Source organism: Salmo salar, chromosome ssa09, assembly GCF_905237065.1.
Source record: "Salmo salar chromosome ssa09, Ssal_v3.1, whole genome shotgun sequence".
NCBI classification, from domain to species: Eukaryota; Metazoa; Chordata; class Actinopteri; order Salmoniformes; family Salmonidae; genus Salmo; species Salmo salar.
This window is the reverse complement of record NC_059450.1, coordinates 64,921,461-64,948,953: the sequence shown is the minus strand read 5'-3', so window position 1 is coordinate 64,948,953 and position 27,493 is coordinate 64,921,461. Positions and strand designations below refer to the sequence as shown.

The 27,493-nt window shown below is 39.7% G+C and overlaps 2 protein-coding genes across 2 annotated transcripts; both read left to right on the top strand.

Moving 5' to 3' along the window:
- The first annotated feature begins 886 nt into the window (after positions 1-886).
- Positions 887-6,454, top strand: cetn4 (centrin 4). The gene is given in 5 exon segments (NM_001141451.1): positions 887-974; positions 5,220-5,375; positions 5,518-5,646; positions 5,766-5,903; positions 6,004-6,454. Coding segments are annotated over 5 exon segments (516 nt in total). The 5' UTR covers positions 887-971; the 3' UTR covers positions 6,094-6,454.
- Positions 6,455-15,775: 9,321 nt separating this feature from the next.
- il21 (interleukin 21) lies at positions 15,776-20,450 on the top strand. The gene is made up of 6 exons (XM_014212113.2): positions 15,776-15,962; positions 16,264-16,305; positions 18,660-18,770; positions 19,351-19,389; positions 19,617-19,700; positions 19,810-20,450. The coding sequence occupies exons 1-6, from the start codon at positions 15,834-15,836 to the stop codon at positions 19,828-19,830; spliced, it is 426 nt and encodes a 141-aa protein (XP_014067588.1). The 5' UTR covers positions 15,776-15,833; the 3' UTR covers positions 19,831-20,450.
- Positions 20,451-27,493: the final 7,043 nt, after the last annotated feature.

Genomic DNA, 27,493 nt, shown 5'->3' with positions numbered 1-27,493 from the left:
GATATTGTTTTGTCTTCCCACTATGACTCGGGAAAGTAAGTATGCAGTTTATTAGGCTAGATTAAATAAATTATGAACTTCACAGGGTAGTGAAACTGCACTGTGATGAACTTGATGCTCCTTTCCAATAAATATCGAGGGTCTTATGTGGTGATGATCGATGCTTGGCTGCCGTTTTACAAATAAATGTAATCTCTCTCTCATCGTGTATACCCGTATTTTATCTGTGAGCTGTTGGCTAGAGGGCACGTGATACAATAACGTATTCCCTATATAATGCAACATCTTCTTGGAGTTGAAAATACAATGGAAACCCGTTAAACTTTTTTATTAAGTACATGGGAATTTAACCGTAAAAGTTATTTGTATGTGTACCACATCATCACGCACATACTGTTATTAGACGTCGATTTGATATAAACATCTTTGTTGGGAAAATGCGCATATTGTTTTTATGTGGATTTTAGAATATTCGCATGAAAATCTGGTTCTGCTGCCCTAAAACATCACATAATGTACATTGAAGGGAAACTTACATTCAATGGAAGACGATACGAATTTGCAAATCACAACTAATTCCACGTCACAACGATTAAATGTTTTCTAACAACTTGTTGTTTGTATGCAGCAGTCCCAGGCAGCTCACGCTCTGTTCCAGTTATGTGTGAGCGCGTGCGCAAACAAGCGCCGGTTTGCACGTTTGTTGCTAGGAGACAGGAAAAGAGCCGTACGAAAAGCCAGCGCTTGTGTTCCACCCACATACTCCACTATTGGTCAAGGCAAGCCATTCCGTATTTTCTTGAAGATTTACTCATTTTCTATTGGACTGTTCCCCTGTAATTGAAAATACTCTCCTACTATAGTTCCAGGCAACCTTTGTTTACCTGCCGCCTGATACTGTTCTAGCTTTACGTTGTTGAATTCAAGTTGCAATACGTCTATTTTGTTCGTCGCAGGGTTGATATTTCGAGATGGTATGTAACTCTGCTTTACTAACTAATATCTATAGCTTTCTAGTCAGTTAGTTTAGTACTTTTTCAGTTGAGCTAGCTACACTGATGGTTTCAAAGTAGCTAGCTCGTTAGCTAGCTACAGTACCTATCTTAGTAAACAGCTACTTTCGCTAAGTTACTAACGTTAGCTAAAAACTCATCTGTCTAGCTAGCTGACGTAGCTGGAATATAGCTGTAGCTTTTCAAGATCACATTCACAGGGTTTAGCTGGGTCGTTCCACGAAATGAGTACCTTTTGCGTCCCTTTTGATATTTTATTTAGAAATTGTGCACATATTGAATTCTATTAAATGAAGTGCCCTTTAATTATGATGTTAGACCACATGGAAAATTCAATAAATCTGATTGAATAAAGACTTGCTAAAGAAGTGCCAAAATTCAGCTTTTTGATATGTCACTCTGTGTATCCTCTGACTTCAAAAATATTATCTTAACCCCAGCATTTCTCCAAGTTTACACCACCATTGTAAAGTATTTTTTTGCTTTGACAAAGTAATTTTTGAAGGTTATTGTTCATTTAATGTGATTCGTTGTATTTTTTTCTTCCTGTCCATCATTTTGAGGTCAACCCAGCTACATGAACTGAACTCTCGTTTTAATATGGTGAAACTATTCCCTTTCAAATATATTTTCCCTCGAGAAACATTGAACATCTAATATTCAAATCATGGTGTAAAAGCAGGTGAGGTAGTTCTACTGTTTTTTTTTTTAACATTTTGTGGTGGAAAACTGATCTGGTCAATGTTTTCACAAATATTTTTTGGGGTGAGCTTGCATTCAATTGCGGACGTGCATAAGGATTGCAGAATTCAGATATGACATAATTGTTTAAGCTCTATCCACTGAGTTTTAAAACTATGGCACACAATATGGTGCAATGTTCCAATAAATCAGCACAATCAATTTTCCCGGTTTTTCAAATTGCCTGGTCTTGAAGCTAAAATTGGGATCATGTATACTTTGCTAATGACCATACAAAAAAAGGATAACTGAGAGCAATGTACAATATGGGGAACTTCTTGTAGGTACAGGGGGACCGTCATCTTTATTCACCTCCGCTATTGCCCCCTCCCTGTTTCACACAAGCTTCCATTCCCCGTCTCAAGGGGATTTATGGATGATTTAAGATGAAATCATCAACCCTGTTACATACAGTCAACCTTGTTACTTTATTTGGCACTTAATAGGCACTTACTATAGTATTTTTTATTTATTTTTTAACCCATTGAGATGGGAAAATACGTTTTTTTTATTAACTTGCACATGTGCTTATTAAGTTGAACATGTGCTCTTTGTGACAGAATGTTAAGATTAGGTGAACGTTTTTTTCACAAAGTTACACTACTCAAAATCAAATCAAAGTTTATTTGTCACGTGCATTGAATGCAACAGGTGTAGACCTTACAGTGAAATGCTTACTTAACCAATAGTGCAAAAAAAGGTATTAGGTGAACAATAGGTAGGTAAAAAAATAAAACAACAGTAAAAAGACACGCTACATACAGACACCGGTTAGTCAGGCTGATTGAGGTAGTATGTACATGTAGATATGGTTAAAGTGACTATGCATATATGATGAACAGAGAGTAGCGTAAAAGAGGGGTTGGTGGGTGGGATGCAATGCAGATAGCCCGGTTAGCCAATGTGCGGGAGCACTGGTTGGTCGGCCCAATTGAGGTAGTATATACATGAATGTATAGTTAAAGTGACTATGCATATATGATAAACAGAGTAGCAGCAGTGTAAAAAGAGGAGGGTGGGGGGGCACACAATGCAAATAGTCCGGGTAGCCATTTGATTACCTGTTCAGGAGTCTTAAGGCTTGGGGGTAAAAACTGTTGAGAAACCTTTTTGTCCTAGACTTGGCACTCCGGTACCACTTGCCATGTGGTAGTAGAGAGAACAGTCTATGACTGGGGTGGCTGCGGTCTTAGACAATTTTTAGGGCCTTCCTCTGACACCACCTGGTGTCGAGGTCCTGGATGGCAGGCAGCTTAGCCCCAGTGATGTACTGGGACGTACGCACTACCCTCTCTAGTGCCTTGCGGTCAGAGGCCGAGCAATTGCCGTACCAGGCAGTGATGCAACCAGTCAGGATGCTCTCGATGTTGCAGCTGTAGAACCTTTTGAGGATCTCAGGACCCATGCCAAATCTTTTAAGTTTCCTGAGGGGGAATAGGCTTTGTTGTGCCCTCTTCACGACTGTCTTGATGTGTTTGGACCATTCTAGTTTGTTGGTGATGTGGACACCAAGGAACTTGAAGCTCTCAACCTGCTCCACTACAGCCCCGTTGATGAGAATGGCACCTAATTGGTGGAAGGCACCTAATTGTTGGAATGAGCCAGCTACAATGTTTCTGCTTGCTTAACTTTTCTATGTATCTAAGTTGACTTATATTGTGTTTGCTTCATTGACTTGGGCTAGGTCATGGTATTATTTTCTTGATATTTCCAGGTTTATTTCTGGATCAAAAAGGGGCTTAGGTGGTGGGTGTGGTAGAGGGCGTGGCAATGTGTGCGGTCGGCCTTCGGCGCGGCAACATTTTAGAGAACATTTTAGAGGCCCCCCATCTTGGTGCTCTGTAGAGAAATTGTAGCATTTTAAAGCCAATTTCTCCATGGAGCTTTTTTAAAGCTAATTTCCTGCAATGCTACACATTTTGCCATGCAGCTGAGAGACAGTGTTGCATTGCTAAAGCAAATTTCCTGCAATTTGACGTATTCTGCCCTGGATAATGCCGTGTTCATTTGCTTAAACATAATAACAAAAATTAATACTGCTAAATGTATTGTTTTGAAATGTTTAATTCTCCCTGACTGTCTAGCTTTTTATTTGGTAATTGTTAGTTCTCAAAGATTATATAATAAAAAGATATATAGGTCCATTATCTTTTCTGCATACGTTATCTGGTTTTAGTTGTTTAAGTTTACACTTAAAGCGTTGTTCCCTCCCGAAAATGTATACAATTAATTATATACAATACCAGTCAAAAGTTTGGACACACCAACTCATTCCAGGGTTTTTCTGCATATGTACTATTTTCTACATTGTAGAATAATAGTGAAGACATCCCAACTGGTTTGCGCTTAGTAGGACTATCATTTGTTTTCAACAGGACAATGACCTAGGCTGTGTAAGGGCTATTTGAGCAAGGAGAGTGATGGAGGGCTGCATCAGATGACCTGGCCTCCACAATCACCCGACCTCCCGACCTCAACCTAATTGAGATGGTTTGGGATGAGTTGGACCACAGAGGGAGGGAGAAGCAGCCAACAAGTGCTCAGCATAGGTGCGAACTCCAAGACTGTTGGAAAAGCATTCCAGGTGAAGCTGGTTGAGAGAATGCCAAGAGTAGGCAAAGCTGTTATCAAGGCAAAGGGTGGCTACTTTGGAAAATCTCAAATATATTTTCATTTGTTTAACATTACATGATACTACATGATTCCATATATGTTATTTCATAGTTTTGATGTCTTCACTATTATTCTACAATGTAGAAAATAGTAAAATATTTTGGTGTGTCCGAACTTTTGACTGGTACTGTATATTTACACGGTTTGAACTTAGGCGACCCGAAAAAACGCTTAGGCGGCCCACCCAAGGATTACAATGGGTGATTTCCAGGCTGTATCACAACTGGTCGTGATTGGGAGTCCCATAGGGTGGAGCACGATTGGCCCAGCGTTGTCCGGGTTTGGCCGGTATAGGCAGTCATTGTAAATAAGATTTTGTTCTTAACTGACTTGCCTAATTAAATAAAGGTTAAATAAAAAATTCAAAAATGTCCCCTTGCTACATGCACAATCTTCACTTTTAGCTAGGAAGAAGAATGTGTTACATCTCACTGAGCAGGGCCCCAAACGAACCATCCATACATTTTGACCAGCCACAGGGCATTTAGCTAAATAGGTAGCTAACATTATTTTATTCATGGAAATGTATATACACTTCATAAATGCTGTAAATAGTGCATCAAGCTAAATCTGCTATGAATAAAAGGTGTTGGCTAAATCTGACCAGTTACCAGCATTTGGCTGGTAGTGTTGAAACTAGACTAATTTCAGGACCTGCACCTTATCTACAGCTAGGGTATAACAACAGCTAGCCATCTACAATGAACATGGCAGGTAATAGTGATTCTAGTTCATGTTTGTCTCATCTTCAGCTTTACAAAGTTAAACTGTCAGCTTGTTGTTATGTTACAGGCTTCAGGCTTCAGAAAACCCAACACCACTTCCAATCAGAGGAAAAAGGCAGGTCCTAAACCAGACTTGACAGAGGAACAAAAGCAGGAGATCAGAGAGGCCTTTGACTTGTTTGATACAGATGGGTCGGGCACAATTGACGTGAAGGAACTCAAGGTAGGCTATACCAATATGAACAGCACACTCAACTAGTCACCATAATGCCAACTACTGGTTCAGAGTATGCTTCATTTTTTTGTGAAAACATTTTTCTTTCTTTTATTGAATATAACCAATTCATTTATTCTTGCTGCTCCAGGTTGCCATGCGTGCCCTTGGCTTTGAACCAAAGAAAGAAGAGATCAAGAAGATGATTGCAGACATTGACAAGGAGGGCTCTGGGACCATTGATTTTAATGACTTTCTCTGTATGATGACACAGAAAATGGTATGTATTTTCTTAGTCGAGAAGAGATTCAATCTTTTGCAGATCTTTGGTTGGACTTGGTCTCCCCTACATGATCTTGATAGACTTCAATAGATTTTTATTCTTTTTTTTTTTGTTAGAGTGAAAAAGACTCAAAAGAAGAAATTCTGAAGGCTTTCCGCTTATTTGACGATGACGGCACGGGCAAAATCTCCTTCAAAAATCTCAAGAGAGTTGCCAAGGAGCTAGGCGAAAACCTGACAGATGAGGAATTGCAGGTATGTTATATCCTAACTTGTAACTTGTTGATCTACCGTTTCACCTCCTAAACATATTCAATGCAGCAATCCTACTGTTAAAACAATGTATCTTTCAAAGGAAATGATTGATGAAGCAGACCGAGATGGGGATGGAGAGATCAACGAGCAGGAGTTTCTAAGGATAATGAAAAAGACAAGTCTATATTGAATGTCTTATGTTTCCCAACGTTTATTTTCCACTGCTTGAATGCTCTCACTTATATGTCTTTGATTCTTTTAAGGGTACTTTATGATATAGTGATATAGTGGCTTTTTTCATATGGGTTGTAAATTATTTTAACAGCTCTATACACCGATTGTATGATATTTGAGAAAAAAATAAAACATATTTAATAATTTCAAATGTATGTAGACTTTTTCAATTAAATCATAACTTTTATCTAAGTTAATGTCTCCTATTTACCATGGAAGTGAAATGATCATGTTTATTCAAACACCTTTGCACCTAACATTACTGTATGGCTATTTGGTTCCCTCTTGTGACACATAAAATAAAGTGCAGCTATAATTGTCTTGACTTAGACTTACATGATTTTGCCTTTCTCTCAAGCTCAGTTAAACAGTTTGATCATCCAAATATATTTTGATTTCACCCTTCACATTATCTAGAGACAAACTCACTGCTCTGAATCCAAGAAATCAGATGAACATATGCTAAGACTGGCTGAATGTGTTATGAGTAAGTCACTCAGATAACTCAATGCACGGTATAAGAAATGACTGGGTTGAATTTAAGATGACTAACTGTCAGTAAAAGTGATCACTTGGTGAGTCAGTAACCATAATTCATTTGATATGGCTTATTCTGCCAATGGCAGACTGCCATCCTGCTTCCTCGTGTATTGACCGCATAACATCACATTGACTTGAACATTTACAGGGTCTTGGCCTTTTGACTTATGTAAACATTCAAGCCAAAAACACGACAATAGTATTAAAACCGAATCATGGACAGCAAAGTTTGAATGACATGAATACAAGTATGGTAACACAGAGACGAGAGATGAGATGATCAGGCACTCAGATAAAGCATGACACGTAGGAGTCTAAGAAAATGTACCATTCTGCTCTGCCCTAATAAACAGGATATAATGCTGACGTATTTTTCCGAGCCTCGTACAACTGTATTATTTTGATGATGCTTCTTATCGTCAAAGTTCTGATTCAGAGAGAATCAGATGAAAATCAGATGGAAAACATGAATGGAAGCAATTTATATTAAATGTGCCTCAACCCTCTAACATGGTATTGCATTAGTAAACCACCAGTGCCTTCAGAAAGTATTCACACCCCTTTTCCCAAGTTTTATTGTGTTACAGCCTAAATATAATATTTATTACATTGAGATACTTTTTGTCCCTGGCCTGCACACAATAGCCCATAATGTCAAAGTGGAATTATGTGTTTTGACATTTTTATTAATGAATTAAGATGAAAATCTTAACTGTCTTGAGTCAACAAGTAATCAAATAATTTATGACAAGCCTAAATTAAACATTTTCTTAACAAGTCACATAGGTTGCATGGACTCACTCTGTGCGCAATAATAGTGTTTGACAAGATTTTTGTAATGACTACCTCATCTCTGTACTTCACACATACAATTTCTGTAAGGTCCCTCAGTCGAGCCGTGAATTTCCAACACAGATTCAACCACAAAGACCAGGGAGGGTTTCCAATGCCTTGCAAATAATATATATATATATATATATATATATATATATATATATATATATATATATATTAAAAAACGACATTGAATATCCCTTAGAGCATGTTGTAATTATTAATGACACTTAGGATGGTGTTGTAATTATTAATTACACTTTGGATGGTGTAGCGATACACCCAGTCACTACAAAGATACAGGCGTACTTCCTAACTCAGTTGTCGGAGAGCAAGGAACGGCTCAGGGATTTCAATATGAAGCCAATGGTGACTTTAAAACAGGTACAGAGTTTAATGGCTGTGATATGAGAAAACTAAGGATGGATCAACAAAATTGTAGTTACTCCACAATGCTAACCTAACTGACAGACTGAAAAGAACGAAGTCTGTACAGAATACAAATATTCAAAAACATGCATCCTGATTTTGAATCATCCTTTGCCACAAGGCACTAAAGTAACACTGCAAAAAATGTGGCAAAGGAATACATTTATTTGTCCTGAATATAAAGTGTTATGTTTGGGGAAAATCCAATACAACACATTACTGTGTACCACTCTCCATATTTTCAAGCATAGTGGTGGCTGCATCATGTTATGGGTATGCTTGTAATCGTTAAGGAGTTTTTCAGGATAAAAAAGAAACCGAATGGAGCTAAGCACAAGCAAAAGAGTAAAACCTGGTTCAGTCTGCTTTCCACTAAACACTGGGAGATGGATTCACCTTTCAGCAGGACAATAACCTAAAAAACAAGGCCAATCTACACTGGAGTTGCTTACCAAGAAGAATGTGAATTTTCCTGAGTGGCGTAGTTACAGTTTTGACTTAAATCTACTTGAACATCTATGGTAAGACCTGACAATGGCTGTCTATCAACGATGAACAACCAATTTGACAGAGTTTGAATAAGAGACTTACCCAGAAAGACTCATAGCTGTAATCGCTGCCAAATATACTTCTACAAAGTATTGACTATTTAATAAATTTGCAAACATTTCTAAAAACACGTTTTCACTTTGTCGTTATGGGGTATTGTGTGTAGATGGGTGAGAAAAAATATATATTTAATCTATTTTGAAATAACAAAATGTGGAATGAGTTGAGGGGTATGAATACTTTCTGACGGCACTGTAGTATATCTTAGGGAATGTACCTAGGATCTAATTATGTTTGTAATTACAGATGTGTATTAATCAAGTAACCTAAATGTATAACAAACCAGCAGAGAATATCACATTTTGAGAATAGGTCCATGAGTCAAATTAGTCAGTCCACTTTCTCAACTTGACCAAGGTGAGATTGAGAAAGGAAACATCACTGTCTAGTGTTTAGTGAACAGTCACCATGGCCTCAGCCATATGTTGTTCTTATCCCATAAAAATGTCTAGTTAGTGGATAAATGGAGATATAGGCCTAATAGCTAGTATTAGATGGTAAACATCTTGAAGGCAGCCTTTTAACGCCCCTGACGAGAACCATTATACTGTCGATACACAAGACTGGTTGAATTCAGCCCCCCAATGAGCGTTATTCCCCTATTCTTGTGGTTGAAGATCTGTTCAGAAAACTTGTCTTCATTTGTTGAAATACTCCCACACCCAGGCTGCTTTTGCTCTATTCCCATAAATCCACCAATTACCAAAGCTCTTAATGCCCTTTCATCTTTGCTTGTTAAAGATGGTAGCCGTTGACTCCAAAGGTCAAGTATGTGTCATTGTTATGACTATTTAGAAGGTGCCATTATTTAATCAGTGGTCTAAGCATAAGTTAAAGTGAAAGAGATCACATTGGTCTTGGTTGAGGTTTACGAAGGTTGATTACTTTAATGGTATGTACATCTTTATTTGAACCTCCTAGAGTAGCTGAATTAAGTCTTTAAATAGAAAGTACTGAATGTGACATTCTTGAAGGGCACCAGGTGATTTTAATGGTCACTTACAAGCTCTGTATTAAGACATTGGAGATTTATCATTATTCGGAATATATTACAATTGCTGAATTAAAGTATTTAGAAACAGATTTGGAATTGTAAAGCGGTAGAATTCAGTTTAGTTTGAGGTGTTTATCAAACCACTTTTGCAAGAGGTTGAACAATTCTGAAATATTTTATTAATATGAATCTTTAATCAATAAAGGTTAATCAAAGTATCATGTTTCATTTTTATTTTATTTAACCTTTATTTAACCAGGAAAAAGCCCATTGAGACCCAGAGTCTCTTTTTTACAAGGGAGACCTGGCCAAGAAGGCAGCAACAATCAATTAAAACATACAACATGATCCAGCTTTTAAAAAATAGTCTCCCATGATGGATTTCTTATGGATGTTGTTGTTTAAACTGTGTGAATTTCACCCTTTCCTTTCACAATAAAACATAAGAAAAAATCAGATTACAGTAAGTAAAGGGAAGCATAACAAATATTAGAACACATATGTTCATATAATATTTTTATAATATCACAAATCATCACAAATATTCTATACATGTAATTTCTGAATGTTCAGTTTAGGGTGAAAAGAAGTTGACACTGTTGAGCATAGGAAAATAACAATATGTGATCAAACTAAGTAGGCTGTAGTAGACTGTTACTTCTACTTATTGAAAGTAATACAATTTGTTACAGGTCAATATTTTTTATTTATTTTAGATATGTTTGCCTTTTAGATTTGATCTAAGTCAAGCAAGCCTTCATCTTGATAACCTTTTTGGGGGCATTCATATGTGCCTATTATGTCAATAAATGTATGTTACTGAGTTAAATTTTACAGTAACAGATTGACATTTTTACAACAATGGGTTGAATCAATGGTTCCCTTTTGATGTGGAGGACCAACAGAGGCGATCCCCCACCCACGGCATTTCTTCTTCCTGCATGTATACTTACCGTATTATTGTCAATTTGTTGTTCTGTTTTCTCATTTTGAATCATCCTAAAAGCAGGTACACCACCTTTAACCATCACAGCTCCAAATTGCATAGTCCTGTTATTTAATGTTTCAAACTGTGACAATGTTCTCTTTTCAGAATATTCATAACAAAAGAAACAAATAAACAATCAACTTGGCTACATGCCCAGTGTGTTGAGCGTTATCGTCAGCCCCTCCGGAAATGCTCATTAGCACTTTACAGCGAGGAGACCGCAGTGTTGGAAATATCAACATTGTAGGTGGGTGTACAAAGTATCTGTCACAATCGAGTGTTTTGTATTTCATGAATGATCATTATTTATAACATAATAAAACAGCCTGTCCTCGTCCAATGATGATTTGATTATCCAATGCAACCGATATACATTAAAAAAAAAAAGAATTGCAGTGAATTCCATTTAAACTTCAAATTTGGAAAGTTTGATTTTAGCTGTTAGATTTTATTCTGTTTAAGGTTGTTTAAATCTACCATAAACTCCTGTACTTAGTCTTTAGTTGATATAAAGCTCAAATAATAACATTTACAATTATTTTACCATCAAAGGGTTGATTGTCAAGAAAGTGGTACGTAATATTTCTCAGTAGCAGGTCACTTATTTTATACCCTCCCTTCAGGGATAAAATTGTATTCAGGGACAATTTACAACTAAAACATAAGTCTCAGAAAACTGAGAAATTATGCGTTGAGACAGATTTAGCTAACCGCTAATTTCCGTCTGTAGTCCCCAGCAGATTACATAAAAGCACCTGATAACAGATTACAAAACACGTTATCCCTGGAGAAAGAACGATACAGTTGTATTTTGAATTCATTTGTCATTTGTCAATACACAGACATGATGGTATTCTTTCGGTATTCTTTTGAAAAGAAAATGGTACAGTGCATTCAGAAAGTATTCAGACCCCTTGACTTTTTCCACATTTTGATACGTTACAGCCTTATTATGAAATTGATTAAATAGATGTTTTTCCTCATCAATCTATACACAATAACCCATAACGACAAAGCAAAAACAGTAAACATTTAAAATTTAAATATCACATTTACATAAGTATTCAGACCCTATACTCAGTACTTTGTTGAAGCATCTTTGGCAGCGATTATAGCCTCGAGTCTTCTAGGGTAGGACGCTACAAACTTAGCACACCTGTATTTGGGGTGCCCGTTCTTCTCTGCAGATCCTCTCAAGCTCTGTCAGGTTAGATGGGGAGCATCACTGGACAGCTATTTTCAGGTCTCTCAAGAGATGTTCGATCGTGTTCAAATCCAGGCTCAGGTTGGACCACAATGACATTCAGACACTTGTCCCGAAGTCACTCCTGTGTTGTTTTGGCTGTGTGCTTAGGGTCGTTGTCCTGTTGGAAGGTGAACCTTCGCCCCAGTCTGAGGTCCTGAGCACTCTGGAGCAGGTTTTCATCAAGGATCTTTCTCTGTACTTTGCCCTAGTCTCAAAGTACCTGCCACTGAAAAACATCCCCACAGAATGATGCTGCCACCACCATGCTTCACCGTAGAAGGGATGGTGCCAGGTTTTCTCCAGACGTGACACTTGGCATTCAGGCCAAAGAGTTGGTCTTGGTTTCATCAGACCAGAGAATGTTGTTTCTTATGATCTGAGAGTCTTTAGGTGCCTTTCGGCAAACTCCAAGCAGGCTGTCGTGCATTTTACTGAGGAGTGGCTTCCGGTTTCCTGTCTCGGACTCTACGACAATTCCTTGGCTTGGTTTTTGCTCTGACATGACCTGTCAACTGTGGGACCTTATATAGACAGGTGTGTGCCTTTCCAAATCATGTGCAATCAATTGAAATTACCACAGGTGGACTCCAATCAAGTTGTAGAAATATCTCAAGGATGATCAATGGAAACAGGATGCACCTGAGCTCAAATTCGAGTCTCATAGCAAAGGGTCGGAATACTTATGTAAATAAGCTATTTCTGTTTTTTAAGTTTTATACGTTTACAAAAAAATTCTAAAAACCTGTTTTCGCTTTGTCATTATGGCGTATTGTGTGTAGATTGATAAGGATTTTTAAAATCAATTTTAGAATAAGGCTGTAATGTAACAAAATGTGGAAAAAGCAAAGGGGTCGGAATACTTCCCGAATGCACTGTATACTAACCCCCTAATTTTGATAGTTCCCGTTCAATAAACAATCAGAAAATAAAATGTTACAAAATAAAAGTTGATCATTATTTAGTTCATTATCACAGTTAAGGAACAATATCTGTACGGCTGTAATTTAGCCACATGTCTTGCACTGTGTTTAACACCACAGAAAACAACTCTCCCTTTCTGAATTCACAGTGACAGAGTTCTCCCCGACACCCACCTTTACTCAATGCCAAATGGCTCGCACAGGCATATCCCACACTATCACACCAGGTCGTATTGGTATATGACTGGACAAGGAAAGTTCTGATTCGTCTCATGTCTACCTGAGGACACAAATCCCTTCCATGTGTCATAACCAACTCTCAGACTCCTTTAGTAATGGAATAGCCAGTTCCACAGAGATACACCTTACCGCAGGATGATAAGGGAGGCTCGTGAGGGCCTTTCCCCTACACGGTCTATGTGTAGTACTAGTGTTCGTTGCTTCACAGCTCTTAGCCACAGTCCCCACCCACTATTTCCTTTATGCTGAAACAATGACCAGGGAGACAGAGAAGGAGGGGTTCTCTCTAATCTGTCACAAGCTCACTTCCTCCTCTGAAGATAGAAGCCAGTAGTATAGCTTCCGCTCCGTGAGATGATGGAACTCCTTAGGTAAACTAAGAATGCTGACGCTGCAGAAACCGGGTTAGGTACACTTGGACACGACGCTGCTTCCTGTCTGACTAACACAAGAGGTTATATCAAATGAAATCATGGGGAGGATTCCCCCCGCCCCCCCCCCAACAGGGAATTATTATGACACTGTTTGGAATAAAATAATGAAATAAGATGACACAGAAGTTAAAAAGAACACGTGAAGTGTTAAAAGTAGCGCTAAGATAATGGCAAACAGTGTTCATTAAAAATACTTTCCCCATTTTGATTATAAAATGAAAAGGTACAATTTGTGACCAGACAAGTTGCACCCCTTTAAGCCCTCAGAACAGCCTCAATTCGTCAGGGCATGGACTCTACAAGGTGTCAAAAGCGTTCCACAGGGATGCTGGCCTACTGGATGTTGACTCCAATGCTTCCCACACTTGTGTCAAGTTGGCTGGATGTCCTTTGTGTGGTGGACCATTGTTGATACACACGGGAAACTGTTGAGCGGGGGAACCCCAGCAGCTTTGCAGTTCTTGACACACTCAAACTGGTGCGCCTGGCACCTACTACCATACCCTGTTCAAAGACACTTAAATATTTTGTCTCGCACATTCACCCTCTGAATGGCACACATACACAATCCATGTCTCAATTGTCTCAAGGCTTCTTCTTTAACCTGTCTCCTCCCCTTCATCTACACTGATTGAAGTGGATCTAACGAGTGACATCAATAAGGGATCATAGCTTTCACCTGGATTTCACCTGGTCAGTCTATGTCATGGAAAGAGCAGGTGTTCCTAATGTTTTGTATACTCAGTGTATTTGTTCCACTACAAATGTATGAGTTAAATGCCATAGATAGATTATAATCACAGTTTTGACATACACTCAGCCACCGCAGATGTTTTAAGACTACTTTCATTACTTGCTATTCATCTTCATTGACTAGTGAGTCTATGATTCAGCGACCAACACACCAACCTAAAGATGCAATCATTACACACAACAATACATAGCAAAAATACTGTTGCTGCTGTACTTTAGCTAGGGACCTACACACACTGGTAACATCACCCACACCCACTGTCTTTAATTGAAATCAACGGTCTCCTGCAAAGCTCTGTCTCCAGTTTTGACTGGTACCTATTCAATTGATTTAGATGCACTATTGTAAAGTGGTTGTTCCACTGGATATTATAAGGTGAATGCACCAATTTGTAAGTCGCTCTGGATAAGAGCGTCTGCTAAATGACTTAAATGTAAATGTAAATGTAAATTGTTTGTTTGAGACTGATGCAGAATTTTCCCACAATTTACAAATATTGTACAATTCCCAAAATGAGCAATACTATATGGACAGAAACTGAATTCATGTAAGTTTAATTTTAATTAGGTTTCAGGAGTAATAAACAGCCGGCCTCAGTCTCGGGATAGGTTTCAGGTGGGAGTCACCGGAATTTGGTTTCAAGGGTTTCTTTCTGTTTTGGTGCAAAAGGATATCCTCCCAGAAGAGGGAAATATTGCGAAGTGCCCTTGGCCTTTGAACTGTCATTGCTGTAGTCATTCAAAGAATTTCCTGTTGTTCTTACAGGTTATGTTTGTGTAGGAAGCCAACCACACACACACACACAAATATCCCTTTGGTGTGTCTGTAGATACACTGAGTGTACAAAACATTAAGGACACCTTCCTAATCCCCTCAGAACAGCCTCAATCTGTCAGGGCATCTCTACAAGGCGTCGAAAGCATTCCACAGGGATGCTGGCCCTTGTTGACTCCAATGCTTCCCACAGTTGAGCCGGAGTTGGCTGGATGTCCTTTGGGTGGTGGACCATTCTTGATAAACGCCAAAAACTTGAGCATAAAAAATCCAGCAGCGTTTCAGTTCTTCACATAAACCGGGGGGCCTGGCACCTACTACTATACTCCCTTCAAAGGAACTTCAATCTTTTGTCTCACCCTTTCACCCTCTGAATGGCACACATACACAATCCATGTCTCAATTGTCTCAAGGCTTGAAAATCCTTTTTTAACCTGTCTCCTCCCCTTCATCTACACTGACTGAAGTGGATTTAACAAGTGACATCAATAAGGTTTCATAGCCTTCACCTGGATTCACCTGGTTAGTCAAGGAAAGTGCAGGTGTTCATAATGTTTTGTACGTTCAGGTTGTCACCAATGATACATACTGTATAGCCAGCTATAGGTCCTCTGATTCAAAGTGAAAATGGGAACTAACGGTGCTCTGTAGTTTCCTGCCTTGTGTGCAGAAAGTATGTTTTCGTTCACGCACTTGCATCCCTACGCCCCACGCATGCACAACTCTGAGCTCACGTAGTGGCCAGTGGAAAAGAAAAAGTCATTACTCATTCATTCATACTTTCAGCAGTTTTCCAATCTCTCAAACGTGGTTTTCCTGTGTCCTGATGGACAAATATATAGGTAAGTTAAACACCTGTCCACATTACCAGTCAATGTTTTGAACAGCATCCTTTGGGTAATTTGTGCCATCGTTAAAGCAGGTTAAGAAAAAGATGAAGCTGCTTGTTTGTTGTCTCCTAGCCATCACCTGTTGTGTTTTGGCGAATGCAGACAACGTCGAGAGAACAATGAAGCTGACTGAAGTACTAAAGGAGTTAAGACAGCTGAACAAAAGTGTGGAGGTAGGTCAATCTGCAATTTATTGAACACCTTTTTCGAAGCTTATGTGTTGTAAGCGCTTATGTATTTCATGGGTTCTTGCAAGAAACCAGGAGCTTTTACTAATGATCATAACATGTTTTATTATGCATTATACTAACTTTGTGATGCAATGCGTCTATTGCCTTTTTTACATTTATGAAGGCTGTAAATGGTTCATAGAAAGTATTACCACAATTTCTCACCCTTCTATTTTTTGGGGGGTTGATAGGTATAAGACGCAACCTCAGTAACAACACCTCTGTTTTTTTGTTGTTCTTGCAGCACAACGGCGTGATGTTGAACACTCCTACCATGGATATAGAGGTAAGCGATTCTTCTAAAGAAAATCCACAATACCTTATTTACTTTACAAGCAAAAGAATCACTGTAAGTAAACTCACAGACAAGTAATGACCTCTGTTATTGTGGTTGCTATTAGTCTTGCTCTCACACCTACTGTACTGTATATCGCATAATGTAGCACGCTAGTACTATAGCCGGCGAATGTGGTCTTGTGAGGTCAAGAAATAATGATCTTATGGTAAAAATTATCATCAACAATAGTATAAAGCAATTACATTTGTAATAGAGTTGCATAAATGATGTATATAGTTAGTTGTTTATATCACCAATAATTAGTAAATAGTTAGTTTCATATAGTCTAATTTGTATTAATATGTTCAGTAATCCTTTTGTCATCAAACAAAGGAAAGGTACACAGTATTACTTAATGAATTTGTTCACTACAAATAGTTTCAGCTAAATTACTAGCATGGGTAGGGCCAATTGAGTTGACAATATGTGAATTACTTGAAACTAAACCAAATAAACTAACTGACGGTATTAAAGTAACCGTCTGGTGAAAATGTCACTTTTAAATGTTCATATTCTACTAACTCATACCCAAATAATGTTGTTAGCTGGCCAACCAGCGATCTACTCACATGAATATTTGTAATGACATGTATACACTCACCACCATTCCAACACAGAAAAAATGCTTTTAGCATACTTAATAAAAAAAACAGGGGGGAAGGAAAACTATTTCACTCATTGTAATTCATTATAGGTAATATTTCATAGAAATCTGGAAACACTGGACAATTACTTTAATGGACAGTCTACCTAATTAAAAAAAAATGTTTTAGCTTAGTAGGTGGAGTACATTTAGTGTTAACATAAGATGATTGTAGCGAGTAGAGGGCCACACACTCGTCAGAATCACTCTTTCGTCAAAAAAACAACAACACTATAGATGTAACTTAAGAAAACATCCACTTGATGAAAGAGATTAGTATTTCTTTCAGCTATTTATCAGTTGCACTGACAGTCAATCCAGTTTGGCATGTGTTTTTGTCAGAGTTCTGTGCATGAATGAGTCAATGTGAAAGTGATCTCCATGTCTCTTGGAGTTACTTGTGCACATTTAGGAGAAATGTGATGAGTAATCGCACTCACGTCTCTGTGGCTTTTACCCGAGAGACAAACTGTGCTACTGCTTTAGAAAATGTTTGACTATATCTTGAAGTTAGTTGAACATGGTTGTCCTAAACAGGACCAAATAATTCATTAGTATACCATGGAACCAGTCTGTTACCAATATTCCACGGGTGAACGCTTGATCAAAGGTTGCCATGCTCTCGTTTTTACACTAGCCGTCTAAGTAACGTTGGTCAGTTATTGTTTGAGAATTCAAGAGTTTGAGGCCCACAGCATGGGGAAAATATCATTGCCTAATGGTAGAGACAAACGAAAGCCTCAACCTGGAAAATGTGTTGTCACGTCAAAGAGAGAGCTATTTTCTATCTATTCTGTGAAACGCCCAGTCAAAGTGGGGAAACTGGAAACAGGCAGCAAGTAAAAACAGTGAAAACGTCTACTTAATCTCAGTGAAGCGCGGAAAGACATTTTTCTGTATTAGATACGTTGGTGGAAACATTGTTTCTTGATCGCTTTGGCTTTGTCGGGGTTTGGACGTGTTAGTGTAATGAGAAAGTCTTACTCTGAAAAACAGAATATGACTTGTGAGTCACAGTTTTGTAGGAAATTATAAGACCATCAATATAGGGTGGAGGGTAGCCTAGCGGTTAAGTGCGTTGGGCCAGTAACCAAATAGTCGCTGGTTTGAATCCCAGAGCCGACTAGGTGAAAAATCTGTTGATGTGCCCTTGAGCAAAGCACTTAACCCTCATTACTCCTGCAAGTCACTCTGGATGAGAGCGTCTGCTAAATTACTAAAATGTAAAAAAAAAAGTTATAGAAATTGTCATTAAAATTATTACAACTTAACTATGTCTCTGAGAGGAGTAACATACTTGAGAGCGGCTCATGTTATTATATGGGAATCAGGTGTTGTATGCGGCTCAATAGAATACATTTGGCTGGTATGAACTGGAAATATTGTATGTATTCTGGTTGAGGTTCAGGTTAATGAAATATGCTCAAATGTAGAAGTGTGGCAAATGTCTAACTCATCTTGAAGATAGTATGTGGGTTAATTTACTATACAGCAGCTCTCTCCAGTGGTTCTCATTCCACATTACAACGTTTTCATGTGAGTGTAAAAAAGTATCAAAAGACATTCAAATGATTTGCCTCAACTTGTTTCATTAGTGGAAAATAAGCAGTCTTGTTTTATCCAACGTCCATCATTTAGTGTGTCATTTTGCTTTTTACAGGAGTGCTGTTTCCTATCTACCTTGGAGTGCTTCCAGAAGATGGTACCTCGTCTCAAGACCAAACAAAAGAAATTGCAGTGTAAAGTTAGCAGAAACCTCAAGCCACTGACTGTGAGTCACTTCAGAAAACAAGAATAATGTACACTGAGTTGAACAAAACATTAACACCTTCCTAATATTGAGTTGCACCCCCCTCCTTTTGCCCTCAGAACAGCTTCAATTCACAATTCATGCGGGCATGGACTCTACAAGGTGTCGAAAGCGTTCCACAGGGATGCTGGCCCATTTGACTCCAATGCTTCCCACAGTTGTGTGAATTTGGTTGGGTGTCCTTTGGGTGCTGGACCATTCTTTATATACATGGGAAACTGTTGAGCGTGAAAAACCCAGCAGCGTTGCAGTTCTTGACACAAACTGGTGCACCTGGCACCTACTACCATACCCTGTTCAAAGACACTTAAGTCTTGTCTTGCCCATTCACCCTCTGAATGGTACACATACACAATCCATGTCAACATTTTCTCAAGGCTTAAAAATCCTTATTTAACTTACATCAATAAGGGATCATAGTGTTCATCTCGAGATACCTGATCAGTCTATGTCATGGAAAGAGCCGGTGTTCTTAATATTTAGAAATGTACATAGCAAGATTGTGGCAAAATATTAACATGTTGCTTTGTTCTGTTTTTAGTTTACAGGTGTAGACTCCTGCAGTCGGGAGGAGAGAGAGGTGAGCCTTGCCATTATTTTCCAAATTACATTAATAGCATTATCATTATTAAACATAATCACATAAGAATTATGTGAGGCAATGTGGAAAGTAAGTTAGGGGTAGTAGTTACTTTACTAGGCCTCTGTTCAGTCCAAATCTAAGAGTAACTTCAAATTTGTATTTTAACTTTTTAAAGTTAAATTGTGTGGGCCAACTAAGTTTTCGGTGTTCCTTTATTCCCTCAGAAAAAAGTCTGCCAAGGATGTGATTCCTACCCAATGAAGGACAGCAGGGAATTTGTACAACAGTTGGAATCTCTTCTTCAAAAGGTAGCAGGTTATTATGAATAAGTCAGACTTTTAACAACAATATCTACACTTCAATGAGAGAAAATGGTGGTAGTGTGCAGTGTGCTAACTACAAAAATATGATTTTCAGGCTATGACTAGACTGGTGTGAGGATATGACTAGAAGAAACCGTGGAAAAAGACATGTGAATGTGTAGAAGACACTACTCTGTGGACACATCAGAGACATGGCTATGGCCATTCCGGCCATCCTACTATTCTATGTATTTTGTTATTTTATTTTTGTGGCCAAGATTATATTTGTTTTGTCATTATTTTGTTGGGGGGGTTACAGGTACAATATTCATATCAAATCATATATAATTTCATATCACATGTACCCGTGGACTGCCACTCAAAAGAAAAACAAAAGTAAGAAATACAGACAGAGAAATGATCATATTGATTAAGTTATAATTATATTTAATAATAATATTTATTTAATATTTATTTATGAAATGGTGTTATCCTACTCAAGCTAAATAATTATTTAATTCCCACAAGAAAGCTGCTTTGGTGCCACCTAGTGTAAAAAAGACATCCATGCAGTTTATCATTGATGTTTTCATATTTCTTTATTTATTCACATGAACATATTTGTATGTTTGTATACTATATATTTAAAATTGTTAGCTTTCAAAGCTATATCTCATCCATTACGCCAAACTATGCATTTTATTATATCAAACATAAGTATCTCACAATGAGATTAAATCGCTTGAAAAGGTAATGAAATTACTGTTGCTTTTTGTATTTTGTATTTTATCAAAAACATTTAATTGAATGTGAGAATATTAAATAACTAATACTGTATTTGTATTCTGACACTGATTATTTTGAGTACATTTGAATAACAAAGACAATTTAGGCCAGGGGAGTCCATAAATGTTTCCCTGCAAACACATTCATTCCTCACCGAGGTCTGGAGTGTCGCACTTAAAATATATTTTATTTCTTGCTGTCTGGACACACCTATACATTCAAGGGTTTTAATTTATTTTTTTACTATTTTCTACAATGTGGAATAATAGTGAAGAAATCAAAACTATGAAATAACAAATATGGAATAATGTAGTAACCAAAAAGTGTAAAACGAATCAAAATATATTTTATATTTGAGATTCTTCAAAGTAGCCACCCTTTGCCTTGATGGCAGCTTTGCACAAATACATACCTGAAGGTAGAGGTAAAGTGACTATGCATGGATAATAAAAAGAGAGTAGCAGCAGTGTAAAAAATGGGTGGGGGGGGGCGCAATGCAAATAGTCAAGGTAGCCATTTGATTAGCTGTTCAGGAGTCTAACGGCTTGGAGGTAGAAGCTGTTATGAAACCTATTGGACATAGACTTGGCACTCCGGTACTGCTTACTGTGCGGTAGCAGAGAGAACAGTCCTTGACTAGGGTGGCTGGAGTCTTTGGCAATTTTTTGGGCCTTCCTCTGACACCACCTGGTATAGAGGTCCTGGATGGCAGGAAGCTTGGCCCCAGTGATGTACTGGGCCGTACATACTACCCTCTGTAGTGCTTTGTGGTTGGAGGCTGAGCAGTTGCCATACCAGGTGGTGATGCAACCAGTCAGGATGCTCTTGATGGCACAGCTGTAGAACTTGTTGAGGATCTGAGGACGCATGCCAAATCTTTTCAGTCTCCTGAGGGGGAATAGGCTTTGTTGTTCCCTCTTCATGACTGTCTTGGTGTGCTTGGACCATGATAGTTTGTTGGGGATGTGGACACCAAGGAAGCTCTCAACCTGCTCCACTACAGCCCCGTTGATGAGAATGGGGGAGTGCTCGGTCCTCCTTTTCTTGTAGTCCACAATCAGCTCCTTTATCTTGATCACGTTGAGAGAGAGGTTGTTATCCTGGCACCACACTGCCAGATTTCTGACCTCCTCCTTATAGGCTGTCTCATCGTTGTCGGTGATCAGGCCTACCACTGTTGTGTCATCGGAAAACTTAATGATGGTGTTGGATTCGTGCTTGGCCATGCAGTCATAGGTGAACAGGGAGTACAGGACGGGATTGAGCACACACCCCTGAGAGGCCCCATGTTGAGGATCATTATGGCAGATGTGTTGTTACCTACCCTTACCACCTGGGGGCAGCCTGTCAGGAAGTCCGGGATCCAGTTCCAGAGGGAGGTGTTTAGTCCCAGGGTCCTTAGCTTATTGAAGAGCTTTAAGGGCACTATGGTGTTGAACACTGAGCTGTAGTCAATGAATAGCATTCTCACGTAGGTGTTCCTTTTGTCCAGGTGTGAAAGGGCAGTGTGGAGTGCAATAGAGATTGCATCATCTGTGAATCTGTTGGGAAAGTATGCAAATTGGGTCTATGTTTTCTGAGATAATGGTGTTGATATGAGCCATGACCAGCCTTTTAAAGCACTTCATGGCTACAGATGTGAGTCCTACGGTTCGATAGTTGTTTAGGCAGGTTACCTTGGTGTTCTTGGGCACAGGGAATATGGTGGTCTGCTTGAAGCATGTTGGTATTACAGACTCGGTGAGGGAAAGGTTAAAAATGTCAGTGAAGACACTTGCCAGTTGGTCAGCGCATGCTCAGAGTACACATCCTGGTAATGCGTCTGGCCCTGCAGCTTTGTGAATGTTGACCTGTTTAAAGGTCTTACTTACTGTGATCACACAGTCGTTTGTAGCAGCTGATGTTCTCATGCATGCTTCCGTGTTTCTTTCCTCGAAGCGAGCATGGAAGTTATTTAGCTCATCTAGTTGGCTTGTGTCTATAATAGTTTTTAAGCTTTGCCAAATCCGACGAGCGTCGGAGCCGGTGTAGTACAATTCAGTCTTAGTCCTGTATTGACGCTTTACCTGTTTGATGGTTTGTCTGAGGGCATAGCGGGATTTCTTATAAGCATCCGGGTTCGAGTCCCAATCCTTGAAAGCGGCAGCTCTACCCTTTAGCTCAGTGCGGATGTTGTCTGTAATCCATGGCTTCTGGTTGGGGGTACGTATGGTCACTGTGGGGACGACGTCATCGATGCACTTATTGATGAAGCCAGTGACTGATGTGGTGTACTCCTCAATGCCATCAGATGAATCCCGGAACATATTCCAGTCTGTGGTAGCAAAACAGTCCTGCAGCTTAGCATCTGCGTCATCTGACCACTTCCTTATTGAGCGAGTCACTGGTACTTCCTGCTTACATTTTTGCTTTAAAGCAGGAATCAGGAGGATAGAGTTAAGGTAAGGTTTGCCAAATGGAGAGCGAGGGAGAGCTTTGTACACGTCTCTGTCTGTGGAGTAAAGGTGGTCTAGAGTTTTTTTCCTCTGGTTGCACATTTAACATGCTGGTAGAAATGAGGTAAAACGGATTTAAGTTTCCCTGCATTAATGTCCCCGGCCACTAGGAGCGCCGCCTCTGGATGAGCATTTTCTTGTTTGCTTATGGCCTTATACAGCTCTTTGAGTGCTGTCTTAGTGCCAGCATTGGTTTACGGTGGTAAATAAACAGCTACGAAATATATATAGATGGAAAATCTATTTGTAAATAGTGTGGTCTACAGCTTATTATGAGATACTCTACCTCAGGAGAGGAAAACCTCGAGATTTTGAGCACCAGCTGTTAGTTACAAATAGACCCAGACCGCCAGCCCTTGTATTACCGGAGGCAGCTGTTCTGTCTTGCTGATGAAACATACGATATTACAGTTTTTAGTGTCCCCTTGGTAGGATAGTCTTGATCGGAGCTCATACATTTTATTATCCAATGATTGGACGTTGGCTAATAGGACTGATGGTAGAGAGGGATTACTCACTCGCCATCGGATCCTTACAAGTCACCCTGACCTACGTCCCCGATATCTCTGTCTCTTCCTTATGTGAATGACAGGGATTTGAGCATTGTCGGATGAAGTAACTCCTTCACGTCCGACTCGTTAAAAAAAAAATCTTTGTCCAGTACGAGGAGAGTAATCGTTGTCCTGATATCCAGAAGCTCTTTTCGGTCATAAGAGACAGTGGCAGAAACTTTATGTACAATATAAGTTACAAATAACATGAAAAAACACACACAATAGCACAATTGGTTAGGAGCCTGTAAAACGGCAGCCATCTCCTCCGGCGCCATCATATAATCAAACATGGGTGAGGTTTGATAATATTGTGGAGTTGCTTTGCTGCCCCTGGTACTGGGGACCTTAAATGTGTGGAAGGCATCATGAAATCAGGTGTTTTGGAGTCCAATGTTCATACCAGTGTACAGAAACTTAGTCTCCTTTGAAGGTGGTGGGTCTTCCAGCAGGACAACGACCCCAAACACACATCAAAAAGCACACAGGAATGGTTCAAGAATAAACATGGGACTGTTCTGGAGTGGCCAGCAAAGAGTCCAGATCTGAATCACATCCAAAACCTATGGTTAGTGGAGGGCACACCTCAAATGTTGAAGATATAGAACAGTGTGCTGCTAAAGAGTGCCGAAGGCTGTGTAACCAAGTGTGCTCCAGTGTGCCAATAAGTTTATCCTTGCCATTTTATTTTATTTTCTAGATAAAAATTCTAAATGTAAGTTTACAAAACTAAAATTGGTTCTGCAATGTTGAAAATCTAATGACAAGGTGTGGAGACCAAAAGTTGTTTTCAATGTTTTCAACTTATTTTAAGAGAAATAGGGAATTATCTAAGGAAAGTGCAAGGGTGACAATATAAACTCAGCAAAAAAAGAAATGTCCTCTCACTGTCAACTGCGTTTATTTGTCAACATGTGTAAATATTTGTATGAACATAACAAGATTCAACAACTGAGACATAAACTGAACAAGTTCCACAGACATGTGACTAACAGAAATGGAATAATGTGTCCCTGAACAAAGGGAGGGGGGGTCAAAATCAAAAGTAACAGTCAGTATCTGGTGTGGCCACCAGCTGCATTAAGTACTGGAGTGCATTTCCTCCTCATGGACTGCACCAGATTTGCCAGTTCTTGCTGTGAGATGTTACCCCACTCTTCCACCAAGGCACCTGCAAGTTCCCGGGCATTTCTAGGGGGAATGGCACTAGCCCTCATCCTCCGATCCAACAGGTCCCAGACGTGCTCAATGGGATTGAGATCCGGGCTCTTCACTGGCCATGGCAAAACACAGACATTCTTGTCTTGTAGGAAATCACGCACAGAACAAGGAGTATGGCTGGTGTCACTGTCATGCTGGAGGGTCATGTCAGGATGAGCCTGCAGGAAGGGTACCACATGAGGGAAGAGGATGCCTTCCCTGTAATGCACAGCGTTGAGATTGCCTGCAATGACGACAAGCTCAGTCCGATGATACTGTGACACATCACCCCAGACCATGATGGACCCTCCACCTCCAAATCGATCCCGCTCCAGAGTACAGGCCTCGGTGTAACGCTCATTCCTTTGACGATACATGCGAATCCGACCATTACACCCAGTAAGACAAAACCGAGACTCGTCAGTAAAAGAGCACTTTTTGCCAGTCCCATGTGGTCCAGCGACGGTGGGTTTGTGCCCATAGGTGACATTGTTGCCGGTGATGTCTGATGAGGACCTGCCTTACAACAGGCCTACAAGCCCTCAGTCCAGCCTCTCTCAGCCTATTGTGGACAGTCTGAGCACTGATGGAGGGATTGTGCGTTCCTGGTGTAACTCGGGCAGTTGTTGTTGCCATCCTGTACCTGTCCCGCAGGTGTGATGTTCGGATGTACCGATCCTGTGCAGGTGTTGTTACACGTGGTCTGCCACTGTGAGGACGATCAGCTGTCTGTCCTGTCTCCCTGTAGCGCTGTCTTAGGCGTCTCACAGTACGGACATTGCAATTTATTGCCCTGGCCACATCTGCAGTCCTCATGCCTCCTTGCAGCATGCCTAAGGCACGTTCACGCAGATGAGCAGGGACCCTGGGCATCTTTCTTTTGTTGTTTTTCAGTCAGTAGAAAGGCCTCTTTAGTTTCCTAAATTTTCATAACTGTGACCTTTATTGCCTACCGTCTGAAAGACAGGGTCCTGAAAAAGGGACGTTTCTTTTTTTGCCGAGTTTATTTGGCTGCAACTGTATATACTGTATATATGCATGTTTGACACCCCTGATTTAGGCCATTCATTCCCCAGCAGCAGCTAAGGGTTAAAACACGTTCTACCAGTTGCTTGTATTCATGGAGGCCAATGGAAGCCAGGCTTCCCCCAAAAACTGACCAAGAAAAAAAAGCATACAAAATAATGTATTTTTCGTCTCTCTGTGTTTCACACATGTCCTTCAATTTGCAAGAGGCTGAATGTATCTCTCTGGTTAAAGCATCCGAGCGAGCGAAACAGCACCCCTCTGTCTCAGTATGTGTAGCGTATCTATCTGATGCCGTCTGGTCAGAAAGAACATGACATTGTTACCGCCTGTAGCATTGAATGCAAGGGGATCCAGCGAGCATTTGGCCTCCATTGATAATAATTAAAAAAATAATAGCCAATCAGTATTTAGCTAAACTGAGTGAGCTCAGCTGTGAATGGTCCTGGCGCACCAAAAAAAAAAGTGTCAAGGGAAGCCAGTTTGGATTTGGCTTCTGACCAATTACATCATAAGCCAAATGTCATTATTGACTGGAAAAAACTTGAATTGTTGCATCTCGTTGTGCTGTTGTCCTCCGGTGGCTAGCTAGCTAGCTAAAATTGTCCCTCTGGAGATAGAGATTTGGACTTATGGTTTACTTAAATCTCCATATTGGCCAATGATTATAACAGCGATTCTGATCTAACCATGAATTCATATATTGTGAGAGGATGGAAGTTCAACATAGGATGTATGCTAATGTTAACTAGCTGGCCTGGTGTATCGTTGTCCATGAAAGGAAGTTAGGCTAGCGAGCAAGAACTTTAGCCAGGTAGCCTAGGACAACAAAAACTAAAAGTGTGTACTGACAGTCATAGACCGTTTAGGCAACATGAAAAAGGACGATGGCATTTCTTTACAAGAAACATCCGTACCATATTTAGCTTACGTTGGACAACATTTGTTTTGTTATCTTTTAGTTATCACGGTATTAGACAAAGCATATGTAACCGGATGTGAAATGGCTAGCTAGTTAGCGGTGGTGCGCGCCAATAGCGTTTCAATCGGTGACGTCACTCGCTCTGAGACCTGAAGTGGTTGTTCCCCTGTTACAGTATAACTTCCGTCCCTCTCCTCGCCCCAACCTGGGCTTGAACCAGGGACCCTCTGCACACATCAACAACTGACACCCCGCGAAGCATCGTTACCCATCGCGCCACAAAAGCCACGGCCCTTGCAGAGCAAGGGGAACAACCACTTCAGGTCTCAGAGCGAGTGACGTCACCGATTGAAACGCTATTAGCGCCCACCACCGCTAACTAGCTAGCCATTTCACATCGGTTACACATAGATGATTAGATGATGTTGAAATGTTAAAGCTGAAATGGTGCACAAACAGTGGAGGCAGCTCCTGTTTTCTTTGCTACTTGCAGTAACTCTCTAAATCAATAGCTGTTTAGTAGTCTGAAAATGTCGGAAACATTACCTTGCTTGACAATGCGGTAGGTAATGTAACTGTTTGTTACATGAAATTTGTTTTGTGGACTTCACCGGACAGATGTTGCTCTCCGGTTTTGTAATGAAACAAATGTATGGTTGAATTTATTCTGCCACTGTGTCTTCTTATTTTCTCGGCTTAAGGCCTATATATCATAATGTCAAGGCATATGAACTAACAGGTTATAGAGCAAACAACGCAATTATCACAACACATAGGTTGTAGTATGTTTATTTTTCTGGATTGGCTGCCCTGGTGATT

Coding starts and splice junctions, on each gene's coding strand:
- il21 (XM_014212113.2), top strand. CDS start 15,834: ATGAAGCTGCTTGTTTGTTGTCTCCTAGCCATCACCTGTTGTGTTTTG. Junction 15,963..16,263: donor AGCTGAACAAAAGTGTGGAG/GTAGGTCAATCT, acceptor TTGTTCTTGCAG/CACAACGGCGTGATGTTGAA. Junction 19,701..19,809: donor TGGAATCTCTTCTTCAAAAG/GTAGCAGGTTAT, acceptor TATGATTTTCAG/GCTATGACTAGACTGGTGTG.